This window comes from Coregonus clupeaformis, unplaced genomic scaffold (genome assembly GCF_020615455.1).
Source record: "Coregonus clupeaformis isolate EN_2021a unplaced genomic scaffold, ASM2061545v1 scaf1199, whole genome shotgun sequence".
Lineage (NCBI taxonomy): Eukaryota > Metazoa > Chordata > Actinopteri > Salmoniformes > Salmonidae > Coregonus > Coregonus clupeaformis.
The window spans coordinates 55169-78471 of record NW_025534653.1 but is presented as its reverse complement, the minus strand read 5'-3'; the positions used below and the strand labels follow the sequence as shown (position 1 = coordinate 78471).

At 44.7% G+C, this 23303-nt stretch overlaps 1 protein-coding gene across 1 annotated transcript in view; it reads right to left on the bottom strand.

Moving 5' to 3' along the window:
- Positions 1 to 4712: 4712 nt before the first annotated feature.
- Positions 4713 to 23303, bottom strand: part of LOC123486424 (usherin-like) — a gene marked incomplete at its 5' end in the record, with an annotated part of 64384 nt that continues 45793 nt past the window's right edge. The window contains 2 exons of the mRNA XM_045217731.1: positions 4713 to 4903; positions 10570 to 10755. Coding sequence (XP_045073666.1) covers positions 4713 to 4903; positions 10570 to 10755 — 377 coding nt within the window. The remainder of the gene's footprint in view (positions 4904 to 10569; positions 10756 to 23303) is intronic.

Genomic DNA, 23303 nt, shown 5'->3' with positions numbered 1-23303 from the left:
AGCGGTGTGTGTTCGACACATGTTCTCTCTGTTAGGGCCACAGACAAAGAGAGCTTTGAGTGATGGACATAGCCCTACTGTCCACACACAGACAGAATATTCCCATAAGCAGCTCTGTCTCAATTGTCCATTGAGGAAGGTGTGTGTGTAGCAGGGGTGCTAATTCTGCATAGCAAGGAGAAAGTGATGCAACTTAATACAACGCATCCTGAATGTATGCAGATAGTGGCGCTATAATTAGAATGTATGTGATAACAGACTAGTAATTAATGTATAACTTTGCAGAGAGTCTAATGTGATTATATTACAGCAATTAGCTAGCAATGACACTGACTAGGTCACCTACACACATTGTACACCAATATACTCTCCCTCCCTCCCTCCCTCTTTCCCACACTCACACACTGCTCAGCCCAAGGCCACAAAGAATAAGACCACCACTTCCCACAGCCACCTATTTAACATGAGCTATTTTACATCACATTTGATATGTTTGTCAACTCTTTGTTATTGTTTTACACTGGTTCAGAGGTTACTCCCTCTCTCTCTCTCTCTCTATTTCTCCTTTCCACCCCTTTCCTTCTCTTTCTCTATATCTATTTTGTGTGTATGTGAATGCGTGTGAGTGTGTGTGTGTGAGAGAGAGAATCCCTGTACTGTCTGTGTATAAGGACATTAACTATCAGTCGTTTTAGAGCTTGTAGTATGTGAGTTTTGAGAACGTGACTTTTCAAAGAATGTGTGTGTGTTCTAAGTGCATGTATTCCTATGAGTATAAGGCAGTATACATCATACATAGCATGTTAGGGTTTATGTCCTAAAACCACATTTGTGTGTGTGTGTGTGTACTCACTGTCCTCTGCGGTACGTAGGCTGGTCCAGTCACTGGCGGTCTCTCCGTGTGTGTGTGACACCACCACTCTGAACAGGTAGTCTGTGTATGGAGACAGACCTTCCACCGTGTGGCTGAATGTACTGGTCACGTTGTTCAGCAGTCTACGAGGGAACACATATACAAATTTATATTTCCTATATTAGATACATCAAAAAATGTAGTAGCTCCGCACTCAAAAGGTATGCTAGAAACACAGATTAGTTTAATGTTGGGGCCAAAATTATAAATCAGTAAAAAGTCACCTGAGTGACTGATTAACGATTGATTAAAATATCTTAGTGTTTCAAATGTGAGTCTATATCAACTAATAGACCTTTTCTCTGTGTTCTTATTCCTCATTTAAATGTCAAGCCCTGCGCGTAACAAACACAATTCTAAACATTTCATATATACAATTATAAAATTAGGATAAAACACCTGGCAACCAGCATCAACCTACCCTTCCTCTATCACACATACACTACCGTTCAAAAGTTTGGGGTCACTTAGAAATGTCCTTGTTTTTGAAAGAAAAGCAATTTTTTTGTCCATTAAAATAACATCAAATTGATCAGAAATACAGTGTAGACATTGTTAATGTTGTAAATGGCTATTGTAGCTGGAAACAGCTGATTTTGAATGGAATATCTACATAGGCGTACAGAGGCCCATTATCAGCAACCATCAGTCCTGTGTTCTAATGGCACGTTGTGTTTGCTAATCCAAGTTTCTCATTTTAAAAGGCTAATTGATCATTAGAAAACCCTTTTGCAATTATGTTAGCACAGCTGAAAACTGTTGTGCTGATTAAAGCAGTAATAAAACTGGCCTTCTTGAGACTACTTGAGTATCTGGAGCATCAGCAATTGTGGGTTCGATTGCAGGCTCAAAATGGCCAGAAACAAATAACTTTCTTCTGAAACTCGTCAGTCTATTCTTGTTCTGAGAAATGAAGGCTATTCCATGCGAGAAATTGCCAAGAAACTGAAGATCTCGTACAACGCTGTGTACTACTTCCTTCACAGACCAGCGCAAACTGGCTCTAACCAGAATAGAAAGAGGAGTGGGAGGCCCCGGTGCACAACTGAGCAAGAGGACAAATACATTAGAGTGTCTAGATTGAGAAACAGACGCCTCACAGGTCCTCAACTGGCAGCTTCATTAAATAGTACCCACAAAACACCAGTCTCAACATCAACAGTGAAGAGGCGACTCCGGGATGCTGACCTTCTAGGCAGAGTTGCAAAGAAAAAACCATATCTCAGACTGCCCATCTTAATCTTTTATTTTTATTGGCCAGTCTGAGATATGGCTTTTTCTTTGCAACTCTGCCTAGAAGGTCAGCATCCCTTTTCTTTCGAAAACAAGGACATGTATAAGTGACCCCAAACTTTTGAACGGTAGTGTACATAGGAATATCAATTAACAGAACGTCACTGAATATGACGCCTGGTAATTGGCATGAATGGAATGAATCAGACAGCTATTGTTCTAGCAGCACCAATCTCCCAGACAGGGCCTTTCTATAGAAGAGTACTATTGGACATCATGAATAAATCAGGGTAAGAATGAGAGGCGTACTGTAGGTAGCGTGCTGGAGGATGAGGGAATGAGGCTGATATATAATACATGGACCTAGTCATTTATTTATTACCATTGAATGAGAATTCCCTCTTTTTGGATTAAATTGCAATTTGTTGACAGGAAGCATGGAATTAATACATATCAGATACCAGCACAACTTGCTTTCTCCGTCTACTGATCTCTACCTCTCTCTCTCTCTCTCTCTCTCTCTCTCTCTCTCTCTCTCTCTCGCTCTCTCTCTCTCTCTCTCTCTACCTCTCTCTCTACCTCTCTCTCTACCTCTCTCTACACCTCTCTCTAGACCTCTCTCTCTCTACCTCTCTCTCTCACTCTCTCTTTATCTCTACCTCTTTCTCGCTACCTCTCTCTCTCTACCTCTCTCTCTCTTTCTCTACCTCTCTCTGTACCGCTCTCTCTCTCTACATCTGTCTCTCTCTACATCTCTCTCTCTATATATATCTATCTCTCTCTACATCTACCTCTCTCTACATCTCTCTCTCTATATATATCTATCTCTCTCTACATCTACCTCTCTCTATCTCTCTCTCTCTCTCTCTCTCTCTCTCTCTGTCTCAATCGTCCATTGAGGAAGGTGTGTGTGTAGCAGGGGTGCTAATAATGTGCTTCTTCTTGAGCCACTCCTTTGTTGCCTTGGCCGTGTGTTTTGGGTCATTGTCATGCTGGAATACCCATCCACGACCCATTTTCAATGCCCCGGCTGAGGGAAGGAGGTTCTCACCCAAGATTTGACGGTACATGGCCCCGTCCATCGTCCCTTTGATGTGGTGAAGTTGTCCTGTCCCCTTAGCAGAAAAACACCCCCAAAGCATAATGTTTCCACCTCCATGTTTGATGTGGGGATGGTGTTCTTGTGGTCATAGGCAGCATTCCTCCTCCTCCAAACACGGCGAGTTGAGTTGATGCCAAAGAGCTCCATTTTGGTCTCATCTGACCACAACACTTTCACCCAGTTCTCCTCTGAATCATTCAGATGTTCATTGGCAAACTTCAGACGGGCCTGTATATGTGCTTTCTTGAGCAGGGGGACCTTGCGGGCGCTGCAGGATTTCAGTCCTTCACGGCGTAGTGTGTTACCAATTGTTTTCTTGGTGACTATGGTACCAGCTGCCTTGAGATCATTGACAAGATCCTCCCGTGTAGTTCTGGGCTGTATCCTCACCGTTCTCATGATCATTGCAACTCCACGAGGTGAGATCTTGCATGGAGCCCCAGGCCGAGGGAGATTGACAGTTCTTTTATGTTTCTTCCATTTGCGAATAATCGCAACCAACTGTTGTCACCTTCTCAACAAGCTGCTTGGCGATGGTCTTGTAGCCCATTCCAGCCTTGTGTAGGTCTACAATCTTGTCCCTGACATCCTTGGAGAGCTCTTTGGTCTTGGCCATGGTGGAGAGTTTGGAATCTGATTAAATGATTGCTTCTGTGGACAGGTGTCTTTTATACAGGTAACAAACTGAGATTAAAAGTGTGCTCCTAATCTCAGCTCGTTACCTGTATAAAAGACACCTGGGAGCCAGAAATCTTTCTGATTGAGAGGGGGTCAAATACTTATTTCCCTCATTAAAATGCAAATCAATATATAACATTTTTGACATGCGTTTTTCTGGATTTTCTGTCTCTCACTTTTCAAATAAACCTACCCTTAAAATGATAGACTGATCATTTCTTTGTCAGTGGGTAAACGTACAAAATCAGCAGGGGATCAAATACTTGTTTCCCTCACTGCACTTATTGAGCTATAAAAGTTACTGTTAGTGGTTTATCCGGTGTAGCCCTGACCAGCAGTAGTAATGTTAGTCTGTCTATTCTATTCTGTCTGTTAGTGATGCTAGTGGCTTTAGTAGTGATAGTGTTATCTATGGTCAGTATAATGAAGGGTCTGACCATTGTAAAGGACAATCCGGCATAGCCCTCATCTGAAGGGTATTGTGTATTATTTTGCTGTATAGCTATGTATGTTTAGAAGTAGAGGGGTTTATTGTGTATCTATGCATAGTAAGGGGTCTTACTCTTGTATAGGACCGTCTGGTGTAGCCCTCATCTGTAGGTCGTAGTATAGGGGTCCAGGAGCGTTGGCACGGCCTGGAGGGAGCCAGGACACCTGCAGACTGGCAGGGGTGGCATCTAACCCTCCCGGGGGCATCACACCATCTGGAGCTGGGGAGAGAGAGAGCGAGAGAGAGCGAGAGCGAGAGAGAGAGATAAAGATAAATTAATGGACATCTTCACATCATCACCAATCCCCTTGGTCCTTAGACATAGAGGACGACACTGTGTCATTTGTCCCTCTGGGCTCTCTGCGGGCCACCAGAACAGACAGCTCAGCTTGTGCCCCAGATGATGACTTGTGGCCTGAATGAAAGACAACATCCTCCGTCTCTTCTCGTCTTAGAGAGTGGCAGGAGTCAGCGCTCCCTCTCTGATCTACAACAAAGACTGTTCACACAAAGAACCTTACAGAAAGAGAGAGAGAAAGAGAGAGAGAAAAAGGCAGTGAGAGATGGAGCAGAGAGGAGAGGAATGTGAGACTCATTTCTAAAGAAGAGTTGGCACACTCTCACCCCCCCAGACCAGATATACAAGCCCCTACTGACAACCCTTTCTATTAAGGACCGTCACACACACACACACGCACACACACACATACACACACACACACATTTCTATTCTCATTAACATTGCCTTTGCATTGTGATCCTCTTCAGGCAACTGTTAAATTCTCCACTTATGAACATCGATCAGACAGACGCTGAAACATCTTCAAGGTCTGAAGGGAAAACATTGTGATTTGTCTGCATGGAGGTGCACTTGACTGGAAGCTCCAGTTCAAATCACACTGTTAGAGAGGCTATAGAACACACATCAACACCATAGTGTGTGTGTGTGTGTGTGTTTGCGTGCGTGTGTGTGTGTGTACTTGCATGCATGTGTGCTAGCATGCATATGTGTGTGTGTGTGTGTGTGTGTGAAACCCTCTCTCCAACAGACTGTAGAGACCATTGTTCAATCAACATCAACACACTCCTCTCACAGCCCTCCACTCATCACCGCACTACACTATAGGCCAGACCCAAACCACTGATTATTGATCCTTACACACCACACATACTGATAGGCCAATACATAACACAATATTCTGTAGGAAAAACAGACATATTGGACATAATGAACACAATAATACATCAAAGATAAATTATTTTGCAGATGGAATTTATTGAGAGGACCTTTCAGGCATCATGTCTGTATGAGAACAAAGTCATGTGTGTGTGTGTGTGTGTGTGTGTGTGTGTGTGTGTGTGTGTGTGTGTGTGTGTGTGTGTGTGTGTGTGTGTGCACGTCCGTGCATGCGTATGTGTGTATGTTTGTGCATGAGTGCGAGCATGTGTGCGTGTGTCTGTCTGGGTGCATGCTTGTGCATGCGCGTGAATGCATGCCTGCGCCCATGTGTGTGTGTGTGTGTGTGTGTGTGTGTGTGTGTGTGTGTGTGTGTGCATGTGTGTGTGTTAATGAAGTGATTTGGTGGCGAGGCATTGGTCTAATGTGTTGATGGATGGGAGGGACGTGTGTCAATATGGCCACTGGAACAGAGGATTATGGAGAGAGCGAGAGACACCCTGGGGACTCATCTGTCACTTAGGAAGACAGGAAACAGGAAACAGCACGGATCACAAAAAATAAAGGAGAGAAAAAACAACAAAACCAAAAAAACAAAACAAAGGAGATTACTTAACCCTGGTGAAGGGGCAAGGCGGGTGGGGTGGAGTGTAGGTGTGTGTTTGTGTTTGCATGCGTGTCACGGTCAAGCACATCACTCACGTCAGCACCCTGAAATTAGTTTCATGCCCAATTTACATAATGCACAGCACTCCCATTCCGGCAAAAACACTGAATGGAAAGACGAAAGAGATAGGACAAATAAAATAATGAGTGTCTGCAGTATCTGAGTCATGTTCAGTACTCTGTTGTAGTCTAAAGTCTTGCTTTGTTGTAGTCTAATGTCTTGCTTTGTTGTAGTCTGAAGTCTTGCTTTGTTGTAGTCTGAAGTCTTGCTTTGTTGTAGTCTAAAGTCTTGCTTTGTTGTAGTCTAATGTCTTGCTTTGTTGTAGTCTGAAGTCTTGCTTTGTTGTAGTCTAAAGTCTTGCTTTGTTGTAATCTAAAGTCTTGCTTTGTTGTAGTCTAAAGTCTTGCTTTGTTGTAGTCTGAAGTCTTGCTTTGTTGTAGTCTAAAGTCTTGCTTTGTTGTAATCTAAAGTCTTGCTTTGTTGTAGTCTAAAGGTGTGCTCTGTTGTAGTCTAAAGCCTTGCTCTGTTGTAGTCTAAAGCCTTGCTCTATTGTAGTCTTCATCTGGACTGACTGATGTGAAATACCAAGACTGGTGACAGCAAATGCTTGGTTGGCAGCACCCATCTCATCTATCATCACCTACCTACCTACAGTCTCCTACATTCTCAGATCCTAGATCTGCGTCCGTATAACAACCCTATGTAGTGCACTATTAGAGGGAATAGGGTGCCAAACTAGTACACTACTTTTGGCCGGAGTTAGAACACTAAAGAAGAAATAGGGTGCCAAAGTGCACTATAAAGGGATACAAACACAACCCAATTACTGTGGGAGAGGAAGTGGACCAGCAGAGGGCTCATTAGGCATATTACCAATCTGCCCCTGCTCTGTAGTTGTGGCCAAGCCTATAACTGTGGTGATGGTTATGAGTAGTGTATGGGAAGACATTGAGCCTGGGCCCAGCACAACGTCATAGCTGCTTTCTAGTCAGCCCAATCACTTATACTAGTCATAGCCAACACTCTAACTGCACTGTATGTATAGGACAGCTAGTGCCAGAATAACCCATTTGACTATAGTACTACACTGTGTCAGCCATCATTACTGGCTTGGCTAAAATACCTAACAGGTCGTTGATGTAAATGATCATGTTTTCTCAATCAGCTCGACAAATAAAGTAATATACATTTTTGCCCAGAGTGCAGTGGTAGTACTAGAGAAGTCTATGTACTGTAGTAAGTCATGTGTCTGAATGGACCATAAAGTTCATTTTGTGTCGGAAATGTTTATGGTGATATCCTGGCTGTGTTTGTTTGTGTTTTGAGGGTATTTGGAGGGTTGCTGCTTGGGTGTGTGAGTGTCGGTGTCTCCCTGCAAGTGTGTGGGTGTGTGTGTGAACGTGAGTGTGTGTGTGTGCACGCTTGCATGTATGCACCCATGCATGTGTGTGTTTTCTGTGTATCCCAGACTGTAGTTTGTGTGTGTACATGAGTGTGTATCTATTTGACAGAGCAGTTAATTCCAAACACTGGTTTTCCTTCCAACACACACAGAGAGAGAAAAGGTATGCAGCTCTGTGCCTTTGTCTCCTCTTCACACTTCACACAGGTATATCAGAGGTGTCACTAATCATTTTAAACTATGCACTTTTATGTTCCCCCTTCATTGGTAAGCTCTCAGCCTCTTCTGTTCTTTGATATAACAAGGACAGATTGAGACAAGGCTTCAGTTCACCTAACAGAAGTATAAAGATCTGCCAAGGGGAGAGAGAGGAGGAGAGCATGAGAGAGAGGGGAGAGAGGGGAGAGAGAGAGGGGACAACTGTGGTATTTAACATTTATACTTCCTCATGCCTTTGTTTTGAACTTGAAACATTTTTCGGATGAACTTTCCAGACTCATGCTTTTGTTGTGGTGTGATTGCCGTGGCGCCGACGTGCAGGTGTGTGTGTGTGTGTGTGTGTGTGTGTGTGTGTGTGCGTATGGTTATCTCATTAGCATCTGATCAGATCTGGCATTTATCAGTATGCACAATTAGGTCCCATTCTATTCTAGGGATAAACATACACACAAACACTCACACACACAGACACACACACATCCATGCACATGCACAAACACACACACACAGGTACACACACGGTACAGGGGCCATATTTTAACAGTCGAATGTCACTAGAATTTCTGATATTCACACAGCTCCTCTCCTGCTCCGCAGAACAGCCTCCTTTTGCACCCCCTTAACTCTCTGTGTGTGTACGTGTGTGTGTACGTGTGTGTGTGCGTGTGTGTGTGTGTGTGCAGAGCGTTGGAAGGGGGCAAGGGATTACCGCTCCCACAGCCTGGCTGGGGGGAAGACAAAAGGAGAGGAGAAGAAAAGGAGGGAACAGGGAAAAACGAGTGTGATCAAATTGGTATAATAAGAGTTGTGCGATGTTTGAAGGAATATCACCACATCAGAGGAGATCGTTGATTCAGAAATACAGAGAGAGAGAGAGAGAGAGAGAGAGAGAGAGAGAGAGAGAGAGAGAGAGAGAGAGAGAAGTAGAGAGGAAGAGACAGAGAGAGAGAGAGAGAGAGAGAGAGAGAGAGAGAGAGAGAGAGAGAGAGAGAGAGAGAGAGAGAGAGAGAGAGAGAGAGAGAGAGAGAGAGAGAGAGAGAGAGAGAGAGATAGAGAGGGAGGAGGAGAGTGTCAGATGAAAGGCCTGAATGTCTATAGATCAGGATATTAACACAAATGTACTGGACATACTGGACATACATTACAATGTTAACACTGACACCAACCAGCTGTGAGTGTGTGTGTGGTGTCTAAGATTGTTTATTGATCGATCACCCGCTCATCCTCCCTGACTCCCATTCCAGAGAGAAAAGCAAGAGAAAAACAGGGGGAAGAAGGGAAGCGACAAAGAGAGGTAAATATTGTCACCCTTATCACCACCATGGTTTATTTCCCCTAACCCTTATACACACTGCTTCTCTTTTTCAAGCACACGCAGGCACACACACATACACACACACACACACACACACACACACACATACACACACACAAATGGCCCATGCCTGGCTATGCTGTGTGGTGTGTAAAACATTTTAATCAATTTTCCGGCCATTAAGTAAAGGAAATGTTAAGTAAGGGGAATGGTGCAGCATCTATTTAACCACTGGCTATTTAAGTGACTAGTTCCATTTGTAGAGAGGCTCATAAAACGCAACATAATTACAATCAACCACAATTTAACAGGCTAAAAGGCTCCTGCTAGTACAGTGAGAATGTTATTCTGTAGAGGCTTCCTTCTGTTCACTCTGTCATTTAGGTTAGTATTGTGGAGTAACTACACTGTTGTTGATCCATCCTCAGTTTTGTCCTATCACAGCCACTAAACTCTGTAACTGTTTTAAAGTCACCATTGGCCTCATGGTGAAATCCTTGAGCGGTTTCCTTTCTCTCCGGCAACTGAGTTAGGAAGGACGCCTGTATCGTTGTAGTGACTGGGTGTATTGATACACCATCCAAAATGTAATTCATAACTTCACCATGCTCAAACGGATATTCAATGTCTGCTTTTTTTTAAACCAATAGCTGCCCTTCTTTGTGAGGCATTGGAAAACCTCCCTGGTTTTGTGGTTGAATTTGTGTTTGAAATGTACAGGGTCGTATTTACTAGTAATGAACGTGAAGGGACTACCTGAACTTGTCCAATAAGAAATACTTGTTTTTGTTTTCTGTTGCGTAAGGTTTTGCTAATGTGTGCATGAACTAATACTACCCAGATTTCCCCCCACTTTGTAAACTGGAGCCATGCAGCAAGGCTATATTTTGATAAGTACACAAGTGTGAAAATGTATGCACTCACTAACTGTAAGTCGCTCTGGATAAGAGCGACTAAAATGTAATGTAAATGAAATTCACTGTTCTATTGAGGGACCTTACAGATAATTGTATGTGTGGGGTATAAAGATGAGGTAGTCATTCAAAAATCATGTTAAACACTATTATTGAGTCCATGCAACTTATTATGTGACTTTTTAAGCAAATATTTACTCCTGAATATATTTAGGCTTGCCATAACAAAGGGGTTGAATACTTATTGACTCAAGACATTTCATTTGTAATTAATTTGTAAAACATTCTAAAAACATAATTCAATTTTGACATTATGGGGTATAGTGTGTAGATCAGTGACACAAAATCTAAATGTAATCCATTTTCAATTCAGGCTGTAACACAACAAAATGTGGAATAAGTCAAGGGGTGTGAATACATTCTGAAGGCACTGTATACTGTATGTCTATGGTACCTTACCTGTAGGGAGCATGGAGACAGCAGTAGGTAGACTGTCCACACACCCCATAGTGTTGCAGGCCCGGACCATCAGGCTGTAGTTAGAGTAGGGCTGGAGACCTCCAACAGACACCCACCTTCCTGCTTCACTACTATTATACACACTATCACCATCACCTTCATCATCACCATCATCATGACCTGGACCTGAGAGGGGGAGAGAGAAATCGAGCGAGAGAGAGAGAGAGAGAGAGAGAGAGAGAGAGAGAGAGAGAGAGAGAGAGAGAGAGAGAGAGAGAGAGAGAGAGAGAGAGAGAGAGAGAGAGAGAGAGAGAGAGAGAGAGAGATGGAGAGAGAGAGAGAGAGAGAGAGATGGAGAGAGAGAGAGAGAGAGAGAGAGAGAGAGAGAGATGGAGAGAGAGAGAGGGGGAGAGAGATATAGACAGAGAGAGAGAGAGAGAGAGAGAGAGAGAGAGAGAGAGAGAGAGAGAGAGAGAGAGAGAGAGAGAGAGAGAGAGAGAGAGAGAGAGAGAGAGAGAGAACCTGAATCATCAGTATCCTAGTTTTGAATTCATGTTGTTTGAAGCAGACCTCGTCACATGTGAAGGAGAGACAGAAAGATATTTACTTTACAGTTCTTTAGGGAAATAAGTATGGTGCATTACCATTAACATGCCAGAAGGGCTTTAACCTTTGGTCCCTGATCTATCTAAAAGATAACAGAGGTTCGATAGATGAATACAACCACACACAGAGAGCCATGCTGTATATCAGACACATATGGTTTATATATGATCCCCCATTTGACACCTGCTAATGAAAATGTTACAGATCAATCGATAATCCACCACACTTTGTCCCCCACCACGCACACGCGCACACATAGACACACACACACACACACATTCAGACAGGCAGGCAGGTCAGGGGTTGACCATCATGGTCCCTAGACACCACCACTTACAGTAATGCAATCCATCTGAGGATATACGGCCCCATGCACACATTAAATAGGAATTTATTTCACTTAGATCTCACTGGACCTATAGGGGAAGGGAGGAGGAGGAAGAGAGGAGAGGGGGGAGAAGGGGAGGAGCAGGGAGGAGGCGGGATGGGAAAGAGAGTTGGATGAAAGAGCAGCGAGGAGAAAGCGAGAGAGAGAGAGACGTAGAGAGAGGTAAAGAAAGAGGAAAGGAAAGGAGAGAAAGAGATACAGAAGGAGAAAGAGAGAGGGAGAAAGAGAGAGAGAGAAAGAAAGACTGAGAGACTGCTGTGCTACCGCACTGCTAACTTTGGCACAACTCCTCATTTTCTATTAGTGCTGAAAACACAGAAAGCAAAAAAAAAAAAAAACTGATAACATTTCACAGCTTAAGCAAAAATAAACAAGCTTAATGAATTAACGCGATTTGGTTTCCCCAGACAGCCCTCTCTCTCCCCAACTCCCCGGCCCTGGTCCGCTTTCTAAATCTTATAATTGCTTCCAATTTACCTAGTCTGCTGTTGGCAGTTTGTAAAATGAAACGCTAACATGAAAGCATCCGTCTCAGTTTTATTAACGGCAAGTGTGTTTTCTTCTGCATTTCCTCACTCTCTTTCTCTCTCTCCTTTCTCTCTCTCCTTCGCTCTCTCCATCTACTTATCTATATCTCTCTTGCACTCTCTCTCTCTCTCTCTCTCTCTCCCTCTCACTCCCTCTCTCATGAGTAAAAGGCTGCCGTGGACATGTGCTATATTTCCCGACAGAGAGAGAGTGATGGCTGATTTTCAGCAGTGAGGAATAGAAAGTGATTGAAAAGAGCTTTCTTCCTACAGCTCTACATAAATCACAACATGAGTCAATATTTAATAATGCTTGGCTTGGTCTGGGCCTCTTGACCAGCCTTGTCAGGGGGAATAGCTCTCTCTCTCGCCATCACACTGTGTGTGTGTGTGTGTGTCTGTTGATCAGGCCTGTCATGTGTAATAGGTCCCTCCTGGCTGTCTGTGACATAAGGGCCAGTTTTACTACCATACTAACATGTACAGGACCATTACACTGCTACTGGGCCCTTAGTCTGGACATAGAGGAGGAGAAGATGGGAAGGGAGGGGAGGCCTGTGATGGATACACAGAGAGGGTTACTGTAGGACGCTCAAAGGAAAAGAAAGGTCCTGAATATTAAGACATGCACATCTACACAATCTTCTACATCACTAGGCGCGCATGCACACTCACACACACACACACACACACACACACACACACACACACACACACACAAAGATCTCGACACACAGATAAAGGCAGTGTGTATCAAAAGGGTAGCCAGAGTAATATTCCATATTTCTCTTTCTTCCCTGGCTCTCATCCCTCTCCGCACTTGTCCTAATCTGTGTGTTCCTGTAATAAATATAAATAATATGCCATTTAGCAGACGCTTTTATCCAAAGCGACTTACAGTCATGCGTGCATACATTTTTGTGTATGGGTGGTCCCGGGGATCGAACCCACTACCTTGGCGTTACAAGCGCCGTGCTCTACCAGCTGAGCTACAGAGGAGACATCAAAGCTGTGCTGTAACACACAGGTCTCTCTGCTCACTGAGAGAGAGGTCACTACCATCTCTACACACTGATTACTACCACCGACTATCTACTCTCCTCCTCTAGCTGTCCTCGTGTGCCTTCACCCCTCTCTGTTTCACTCTCAACTCCCCTCTCTACCTATATCGTCTGTTTTAAAAAATTGTATACACTCCCCTTCGTATTTATTTGGACAGTGAAGCTAAAACCTTTAATTTGTCTCTATACTCCAGCATTTTAGATTTGAGATCAAATGTTTCATATGAAGCGACAGTACAGAATGTCACCTTTTATTTGAGGGTACTTTCATACATAGCTGTTTTACTGTTTAGAAATGTAAGCTATTTATGTGATTGAATTGTCATTTTTTGTCAACAATTACACAAAATACTTTGTAATGTCAAAGTGGAAGAAAAATTATATTATTTTAAAGATAAATAACAAAATCATAACTAAAATATAGTAGTTTCCCCTTTGTTTAGGCAATCCTAAATTAAGTAAGGAGTAAAATTTGGCTTAACACATCTCATAATAAGTTAAATGGACTCTGTGTGAAATAGGGGTTGACATTATTTTTGAATGACTAACCCTTCCTATGTCCCCCATACATACACCATCTGTAAGGCCCATCTGAGAGGCAGGCAGCCTAGCGGTTAGAGCTTTGGGACAGTAACCGAAAGGTTGCTTGTTTGAATCCCCGAGCCGACAAGGTGGAAAAATCTGCTGTTCTGCCCTTGAGCAAGGCAGTTAACCCCCACAACAACTGCTCCGTGGGCACTGATAACGGTGGACGTCATTTAGGACAGCCCTCCGCACCGCTCTCATTCAGAGGGGTTGGGTTAAATGCAACTGACTAGATATCGGAAGTTCCGAACGTAACTATGGTTCTACGAATACCTGGAAGACCGTCAGTACGGTTGAAAGTATGGATTATATCCCTCGTGCTCTGCGCAGGTCGAGTAATAATAACAACAAAGTGATGTGACAGCGTGGTAGGACGTGCCCCCGCGGTTCATATAAAACCGTATGTCAGACCACGCACTGTCTCAAAGAATCTTCTCGCCCAAAAGATTCAGAGTGACAGGAAAGTACTGATGATCTTCCAGGTATTCGTAGAACCATAGTTACATTCGTAACTTCCGCTCTCCTTCATACCTTTCAACCGTCAGTACGGTTGAAAGTATGGATGACTGATACCAACAAGGTCACGAGGAATAGCACTACTAACCTCTGATTAATGCGCCAGTGCCACTGGAAGAATGGCAGAGTCCATGGTGTGGCAGGATGCGACATTGACCTTGTAAAATCTTGAGAACATGCAGGGCGACGACCAGGTAGCAGCTGTACACATCTCATTCAGGGGGACACCTCTCAGCACAGCCCAGGATGTGGCTACACTTCTGGTCGAGTGACATATCAAACCTTCTGGGACAGGGAGCCCTACATCCTTGTAGGCCTGAGTGATGACATCCATAACCCAGTGTGAAAGCCTCTGCTTGGACAATGCTAGGCCTTTTGACTTCCCAACGAAGCACAGAAACAGCTGGTCTGACTTCCTGTAGTGCTCCGAGGCTTGCGTATAGCGTTTGAGGGAACGGACTGGACACAGGAGATTTGCTCGCTCCTCCTCCTCATTCTGGAAAGGAGGGGGGCAGTAGGCCGCCAGCTCGATGGCTTGATTGATGTGAAGAGGTGATAAAACCTTAGGCAAAAAGGCTGGATTGGGCCATAAGGTCACGCCTAGGTCGTCTGCCTTCCATCTTAGGCAGACCGGGCTCATAGAGAGCGTGTGGAGCTCACTCACACGTTTCACTGATGAAATAGCAAAGAGGAAAGCCGTTTTCAGAGATAAAATGGTTTTGTCAAAGCCTCCAATACTAGTGGCAGATCCCAGGATGCCGTGCGGACGGTCCTGGGGGGATGCAGCCGGTGGACAACTTGTAAGAATTGGCAGATGAGGTAGTGGGCCCCTGCCGATTTTCCATCAATGTGTAAATGGTTAGCCGATATAGCTGAGGCATACACCTTCAAGGTAGAGGCAGAGTGACCTGAGTCCAAAGGTTTCTGAAGGAAGCTCTGTATAATAGGTACAGAGCAGGACACCGGTTCCTCTGCCCTGGTAGAGCAGCATTCGGTAAACAGCTTCCAGCGACCAGCATACATCATCCTAGTCGATGGGGCTCTGGCGTTCTGTAACGTCTCGATAATAGCAGGATCGTAGCCGATTAGTAGAGGGTCGAGCTCTTCAGAGGCCACACCCATAGCTGTAGTTGGTCTAGGCTGGGGCTGTAGTTGGTCTGGGCTGAGATGCCATTTCCTGCCGTCCAACTGTGAGAGCAGGTCCTGTCTGTGAGGGAGCTGCCATGGCTCTCCCTCCAGAAGACTGAGGAGGGTTGGAAACCAGGGTCTCCCTGACCATCTGGGGGCTACAAGCTGCAGCCTGTGCTGAGCCTGAGAGACCCTGTACAGCGTTGCTAAGATCAGGGGGGTCAGAGGGAAAGCATACTGTTGTGTGAGCTAAGGCGTCCATGCCCAGGGGGATCTTGGGCGAACAGGTCCATGTGTGCTGTTCCGAACCGCTGCCATATCATCTTCACTACTTGTGGGTGAAGTGTCCATTCACCCAGATGTGGTAGGGCCCATATCAAGAGTTGTTGGGCCACCTGTGGGGATTGTACAGAACTCGTTCCCCCTTGATGGTTGATGTGGAACACTGTCGATGTATTGTCTGATCGTATCAGGACATGTTTGTGAACCGGCAGAAAGTGATTCAGGGCTAGGTAAACTGTCTGAAGTTCTAGCACGTTGATGTGCTCTTTCCTCCAGCGGGGGCACCACTCCCACTGTACAGACCTGTGTTGCCACACTGCTCCCCAGCCTGTTAGTGAAGCGTCGGTCGTCACTACTTCCCGCCTTGCCGTAATTGATCCGAGAGGGACACCTGTAGTCAGGTTGGCTCTCTTCCTCCACGGCCGCAGAGTAGCAAGCCCTTGTCACCTCCACACTGGCCTTAAAGACAGCAGGCCTATCGGTGTCACCGCGGAGGCTGCCGTGAGCATGCCCATCAGTTGTTGGAGCGTTCGTACCTTCACCAATGCATTCAACTGGAATTGTTGCAGAACAAGAAGAATGCTGTCCACGCGCTGAGGTGTTATACATGCCTCATAGTGCGGGAGTTCAGAGCCATGCCAATAAAGGTGACCTTTTGGCAGTGTGGTGACGTGGGTCAGTGTCAGCGCTGTGACCTCGGCCGCACACTCGTGAGAGGAGGCGCAGATGAGCCAGTTGTCGAGGTAAGGAAGGATCTTGATCCCCTGTAGGTGGAGGGAGCTCAGGGCTGCGCTCACACATCTTGTGAAGACGCAAGGAGCCAGGGAGAGACCGAAGGGTAATACCGCAAACTGGTATGCCTGGCCCTGGAATGGTGAACCACAGAAAATGCCTTTGTTTCCGGTAACACAGGAACGTGAAAGTAAGCATATTTTAAGTCCAGGGACGTGAACCATTCCCCTGTGGCTACGGTCTGGAGAATGTTGACCGTCCGCAACATGTGAAAGGGGAGAACTTTTAGGAAGACATTGAACCGTTTTAAATCCAGAACTGGACGGAAGCCTCCGTCTTTCTTCTGAACCAGGAAATAGGTTGAGTAAAAGCCATCTTGCTGTTCTGATGCTTTTACTCTTATGATCGTGCCCTTCTCCAGCAGAGATGTAATCTCCTGGTTGAGGGTGCAAGCTTTCAGGGGTTCTGTGACTGAAGTCATTCTGATCCCTGAAAATGGTGGGGACGGCGTCGGAACAGCAGCCTCTACCCCTGTGAGAGGGTCATCACCACCAATGGGTTTGAGGAGTGGGATGCCCAGTAGGTCTGGTGCTGCTGGGTAAATCGGCAGATGGCCGACCCCCACCATTCAGTTTCTGCCCCCACGCCTGTTTGTGGGGTTGGGGGGGCAGAAAACCAGGCCCTCAACTCTGGCTAGCTGCGCTTCCCTCACCTTCACAGGCCGGATGGCATAGTTAATGCAGGGGTCAGAAAGGGCCTCATGCAGGTGGCCAACGCCTAAGCAGGTGGGGCACAGGTCATGACCATCCTCTACTTGTAGTTCAGCTCCACATGAGGAGCAGCCATGCATGCCCAGCATCATGGTGATCCGGTGTTCTCTCAGCTCAGAATGTGAAGAAAATAAATTATTAAATATAAATATAAAATATTTCTTATGCAATAAACTAATTAGTCACATTAAGTAATATAATAGTAACCGGAGACTGCATACAACAGCTACCACAATATACAGTAAGGGGTAGAGCTACAATAATCTGGCGGGAGCTGTACAGCACCCGCAAAATAGTTTTGGGTGAGCCTAGCTTTGACCACAGGGCTGGAGCAGGAGCGATATCATGTTTAAACATAGGCTTATTTATGCAAAAGACGTAAGCCAAGCTGACAACACACAGTAGCAGCTAGGTTGAGTTGGTAAGCTAGCTAGCTAGTTTGTAGCATGCTAGTAATACCAGCATTTTATAGCTGGCTAGGCTAACAACCTTCCTAGACGTGGTTATCTACGGAAGTGACCCGTTCGAGTTTTAAATAGTCGAAGGACGACTAGTGCCCGGTGGCCTCGATAACAAGCACAGCAGTGGAGGATATTTTGACAAGGTTAGCACAGGAGTACGGTGGCCAACACACACACTAGCTGGTGGGCTAAGTCAGCACAAGACAAGGAAGCCCAATATCCTCCGATAAAAGGCATAGGTTAGCCTTGGAGGGCGAATTTTGCGCTCTGACCCACAGGTCACAGGCTGTTGGTGACATACTGACAGTACACACAACTCACACAGAGTTTAGCTTACCCTACCGGGACCTGGGAAGATGCAATCCGAAAAATGGGAGCAGCGGAGCAGTCAATTTGCACGATACGGCTAAGCCAACTTTGCGAGAAGAAATAAGAAACAGTGTGTGGAGCGCGAGGGATATCCATACTTTCAACCGCACTGACGGTCTGAAAGGTATGAAGTAGAACCCCTTTCCCTCAGTCAAGTATCGAATTTCCAGCACAGATAAAAAAATTCAGGGAGCTTTTTGAAAGCCTCATAAAGAAGGGCAGTGATTGATAGATGTGTAACAATAACAAATCAGACAGTGATTATGACTTTAAGCATGGTCAAGTTAATAATGATCAAATCAAATCAAATTGTTTTGGTCACATACACATATTTAGCAGATGTTATTGCGGGTGAAGCGAAATGCCTGTGTTCCTAGCTCCAACAGTGCAGCAGTACATAACAATTCACAATAAAACAAACCTAAAAGTAAAAGCATGGAATTAAGAAATATATAAATATTAGGACGAGCAATGTCGGAGTGGGATTGACTAAATACAGTAGAATAGAATACAGTATATACAGTGCATTTGGAAAGTATTCAGACCTCTGGACTTTTTCCACATTTTGGTACGTTACAGCCTTATTCTAAAATTGATTACATTGTTTTTTTCCCCCCTCATCAATCTACACACAATACCCCATAATGACAAAGCAAAAACTGATTTTAATCTTTTTTTCAAATTTATTAAAAATAAAACACTGAAATATCAGTATTCAGACCCTTTACTCAGTACTTTGTTGAATCACCTTTGGCAGCAATTACAGCCTCGAGTCTTCTTGGGTATGACGCTACAAGCTTGGCACACCTGTATTTGGGAAGTTTCTCCCATTCTTCTCTGCAGATCCTCTCAAGCTCTGTCAGGTTGGATGGGGAGCGTCGCTGCACAGCTATTTTCAGGTCTCTCCAGAGATGTTAGATCAGGTTCAAGTCCGGGCTCTGGCTGGGCCACTCAAGAACATTCAGAGATTCGTCCCAAAGCCACTCCCGCGTTGTCTTGGCAGTGTGCTTAGGGTCATTGTCCTGTTGGAAGGTGAACCTTCACCCCAGTCTGAGGTCCTGAGCGCTCTGGAGCAGGTTTTCATCAAGGATCTCTCTGTACTTTGCTCCGTTCATCTTTCCCTCGATCCTGACTAGTCTCCCAGTCCCTGCCACTGAAAAACATCCCCACAGCATGATGCTGCCACCACCATGCTTCAACGTAGGGATGGTGCAAGGTTTCCTCCAGACGTGACGCTTGGCATTCAGGCCAAAGAGTTCAATCTTGGTTTCATCAGACCAGAAAATCTTGTTTCTCATGGTCTGAGAGTCCTTTAGGTGCCTTTTGGCAAACTCCAAGTGGGCTGTCATGTGCCTTTTACTGAGGAGTGGCTTCCGTCTGGCCACTCATAAAGGCCTGATTGGTGGAGTCCCGCAGAGATGTTGTCCTTCTGGAAGGTTCTCCCATCTCCACAGAGGAACTCTGGAGCTCTGTCACAGTGACCTTCGGGTTCTTGGTCACCTCCCTGACCAAGGCCCTTCTCCGCCGATTGCTCAGTTTGGCTAGGTGGCCAGCTCTAGGAAGAGTCTTGGTGGTTCCAAACTTATTCCATTTAAGAATGATGGAGACCACTGTGTTCTTGGGGACCTTCAATGCTGCCAACATTTTTTGGTACCCTTCTCCAGATCTGTGCCTCGACACAATCTTGTCTCGGAGCTCTACGGACAATTCCTTCGACCTCATGGCTTGGTTTTTGCTCTGACATGCACTTTAAACTGTGGGACCTTATATAGACAGGTGTGTGCCTTTCCAAATCATGTCCAATCAATTGAATTTACCACAGGTGGAATCCAATCAAGTTGTAGAAACATCTCAAGGATGATCAATGGAAACAGGATACACCTGAGCTCAATTTCTAGTCTCATGGCAAAGGGTCTGAATACTTATGTTTCAGTTTTTATTTTTAATAAATTTTGCAACAATTTCTAAAAACCTGCTTTCGCTTTGCCATTATGGGGTATTGTGTGTAGATTGATGAGGAAAATGTTTTATTTAATCCATTTTAGAATAAGGTTGTAACGTAACAAAATGTGGAAAAAGTGAAGGAGTCTGAATATATTCCGAATGCACTGTACATATGAGATGAGTAAAGCAGTATGTAAACATTATTAAAGTGACTAGTGTTCCATTATTAAAGTGGCCAGTGATTCCATGTCTATGTATATAGGGCAGCAGCCTCTAAGGTGCAGGGTTGAGTAGCCTGTTGGTTGCCGGCTAGTGATTGCTATTTAACAGTCTGATGGCCTTGAGATAGAAGCTGTTTTTCAGTCTCTCGGTCCCAGCTTTGATCCACCTGTGCTGACGTCGCCTTCTGGATGATAGCGGGGTGAACAGGGTGGTTGATGTCCTTGATGATCTGTTTGCCCTTCCTGTGACATCGGGTGCTGTAGGTTTCCTGGAGGGCAGGCAGTGTGCCCCCGGTGACACGTTGGCCAGACCGTACCACCCTCTGGAGAGCCCTGCGGTTCCAGGCGGTGATACAGCCCGACAGGATGCTCTCAATTGTGCATTTGTAAAAGTTTCTGAGGGTCTTAGGGACCAAGCAAAATTTCTTCAGCCTCCTGAGTTTGAAGAGGTGCTGCTGCGCCTTCTTACATTTTACATTTACATTTACATAATTTAGCAGACGCTCTTATCCAGAGCGACTTACAAATTGGTGCATTCAACTTATGATAGCCAGTGGGACAACCACTTTTTTTTAAATGGGGGGGGGTGGGGGAGGGGGGTATAAGGATTACTTTATACTATTCCAGGTATTCCTTAAAGAGGTAGGGTTTCAAGTGTCTCCGGAAGGTGGTCAGTGACTCCGCTGTCCTGGCGTCGTGGGGGAGCTTGTTCCACCATTGGGATGCCAGAGCAGCAAATAGCTTTGACAGCAGCAAATAGCTGTCTGTGTGGGTGGACCGTTTCAGATTGTCAGTGATGTGTACGCCGAGGAACTTGAAGCTTTCAAGTTAATTATGCTGTGGATGATGTATTAAACTACACATCAACACTACAGAGTTTAATGGCTGTGATAGGAGAAAACTGAGGATGGATCAACAAAATTGTAGTGACTCCACAATAATGACCTAAATGACAGAGTGAAAAGAAAAATAGAAATATATTCGAAAACTTGCATCTTGTATGCAACAAAAATGTATGACCTAAATGCAAAGCCTTATGTTTGGGGCAAATCCAACACAACACATCACTGAGTAACTGCCTCCTTATTTTCAAACATGGTGGTGGCTGCATCATGGTATGGGTATGCTTGACATCGGCAAATACTGGGGAGTTTTTCAGGATAAAAAGAAACGGGATGGAGCTAAGCACAGGCACAATCCTAGAGGAAAACCTGCTTCAGTCTGCTTTACACCAGAGACTGGGAGAGGAAATTACACAAGGCCAAATCTACACTGGAGTTGCTTACCAAGGAGAGTGAATGTTCCTGAGTACCAAGTTACAATTTTAACTTACAGTGGGGAAAAAAAGTATTTAGTCAGCCACCAATTGTGCAAGTTCTCCCACTTAAAAAGATGAGAGAGGCCTGTCATTTTCATCATAGGTACACGTCAACTATGACAGACAAAATTAGAAAAAAAATTCCAGAAAATCACATTGTAGGATTTTTTATGAATTTATTGGCATATGATGGTGGAAAATAAGTATTTGGTCAATAACAAAAGTTTCTCAATACTTTGTTATATACCCTTTGTTGGCAATGACACAGGTCAAACGTTTTCTGTAAGTCTTCACAAGGTTTTCACACACTGTTGCTGGTATTTTGGCCCATTCCTCCATGCAGATCTCCTCTAGAGCAGTGATGTTTTGGGGGCTGTCGCTGGGCAACACAGACTTTCAACTCCTCCAAAGATTTTCTATGGGGTTGAGATCTGGAGACTGGCTAGGCCACTCCAGGACCTTGAAATGCTTCTTACGAAGCCACTCCCTCGTTGCCCGGGCGGTGTGTTTGGGATCATTGTCATGCTGAAAGACCCAGCCACGTTTCATCTTCAATGCCCTTGCTGATGGAAGGAGGGTTTCACTCAAAATCTCACGATACATGGCCCCATTCATTCTTTCCTTTACACGGATCAGTCGTCCTGGTCCCTTTGCAGAAAAACAGACCCAAAGCATGATGTTTCCAACCCCATGCTTCACAGTAGGTATGGTGTTCTTTGGATGCAACTCAGCATTCTTTGTCCTCCAAACATGACGAGTTGAGTTTTTACCAAAAAGTTATATTTTGGTTTCATCTGACCATATGACATTCTCCCAATCCTCTTCTGGATCATCCAAATGCACTTCAGACGGGCCTGGACATGTACTGGCTTAAGCAGGGGGGACACGTCTCGCACTACAGGATTTGAGTCCCTGGCGGCGTAGTGTGTTACTGATGGTTGGCTTTGTTACTTTGGTCCCAGCTCTCAGCAGGTCATTCACTAGGTCCCCGTGTGGTTCTGGGATTTTTGCTCACCGCTCTTGTGATCATTTTGACCCCACGGGGTGAGATCTTGCATGGAGCCCCTAGATCGAGGGAGAGATTATCAGTGGTCTTGTATGTCTTCCATTTCCTAATAATTGCTCCCACAGTTGATTTCTTCAAACCAAGCTGCTTACCTGTTGCAGATTCAGTCTTCCCCAGCCTGGTGCAGGTCTACAATTTTGTTTTTGGTGTCCTTTGAAAGCTCTTTGGTCTTGGCCATTGTGAAGTTTGGAGTGTGACTGTTTGAGGTTGTGGACAGGTGTCTTTTATACTGATAACAAGTTCAAACAGGTGCCATTAATACAGGTAACGAGTGGAGGACAGAGGAGCCTCTTAAAGAAGAAGTTACAGGTCTGTGAGAGCCAGAAATCTTGCTTGTTTGTAGGTGACCAAATACTTATTTTCCACCATAATTTGCAAATAAATTCATTAAAAATCCTACAATGGGATTTTCTGGATTTTTTTTTCTCAATTTGTCTGTCATAGTTGACGTGTACCTATGATGAAAATTACAGGCCTCTCTCATCTTTTTAAGTGGGAGAACTTGCACAATTGGTGGCTGACTAAATACTTTTTTGCCCCACTGTAAATCTACATGAAAATCTATGGCAAGACTTAAAAATGGCTGTCTAGCAATGATGCCCTACATCTCGACAGAGCTTGAAGAATTCTGAAAGGAATAACGGGCAAATATTTCACAATCCAGGTGAGCAAAGCTCTTTTATAGACTTGCCAAAGAAGACTCACCGCTGTAGTCGATCCCAGAGGTTTATTTGATTTATTTGACAAAAAATGACAATTC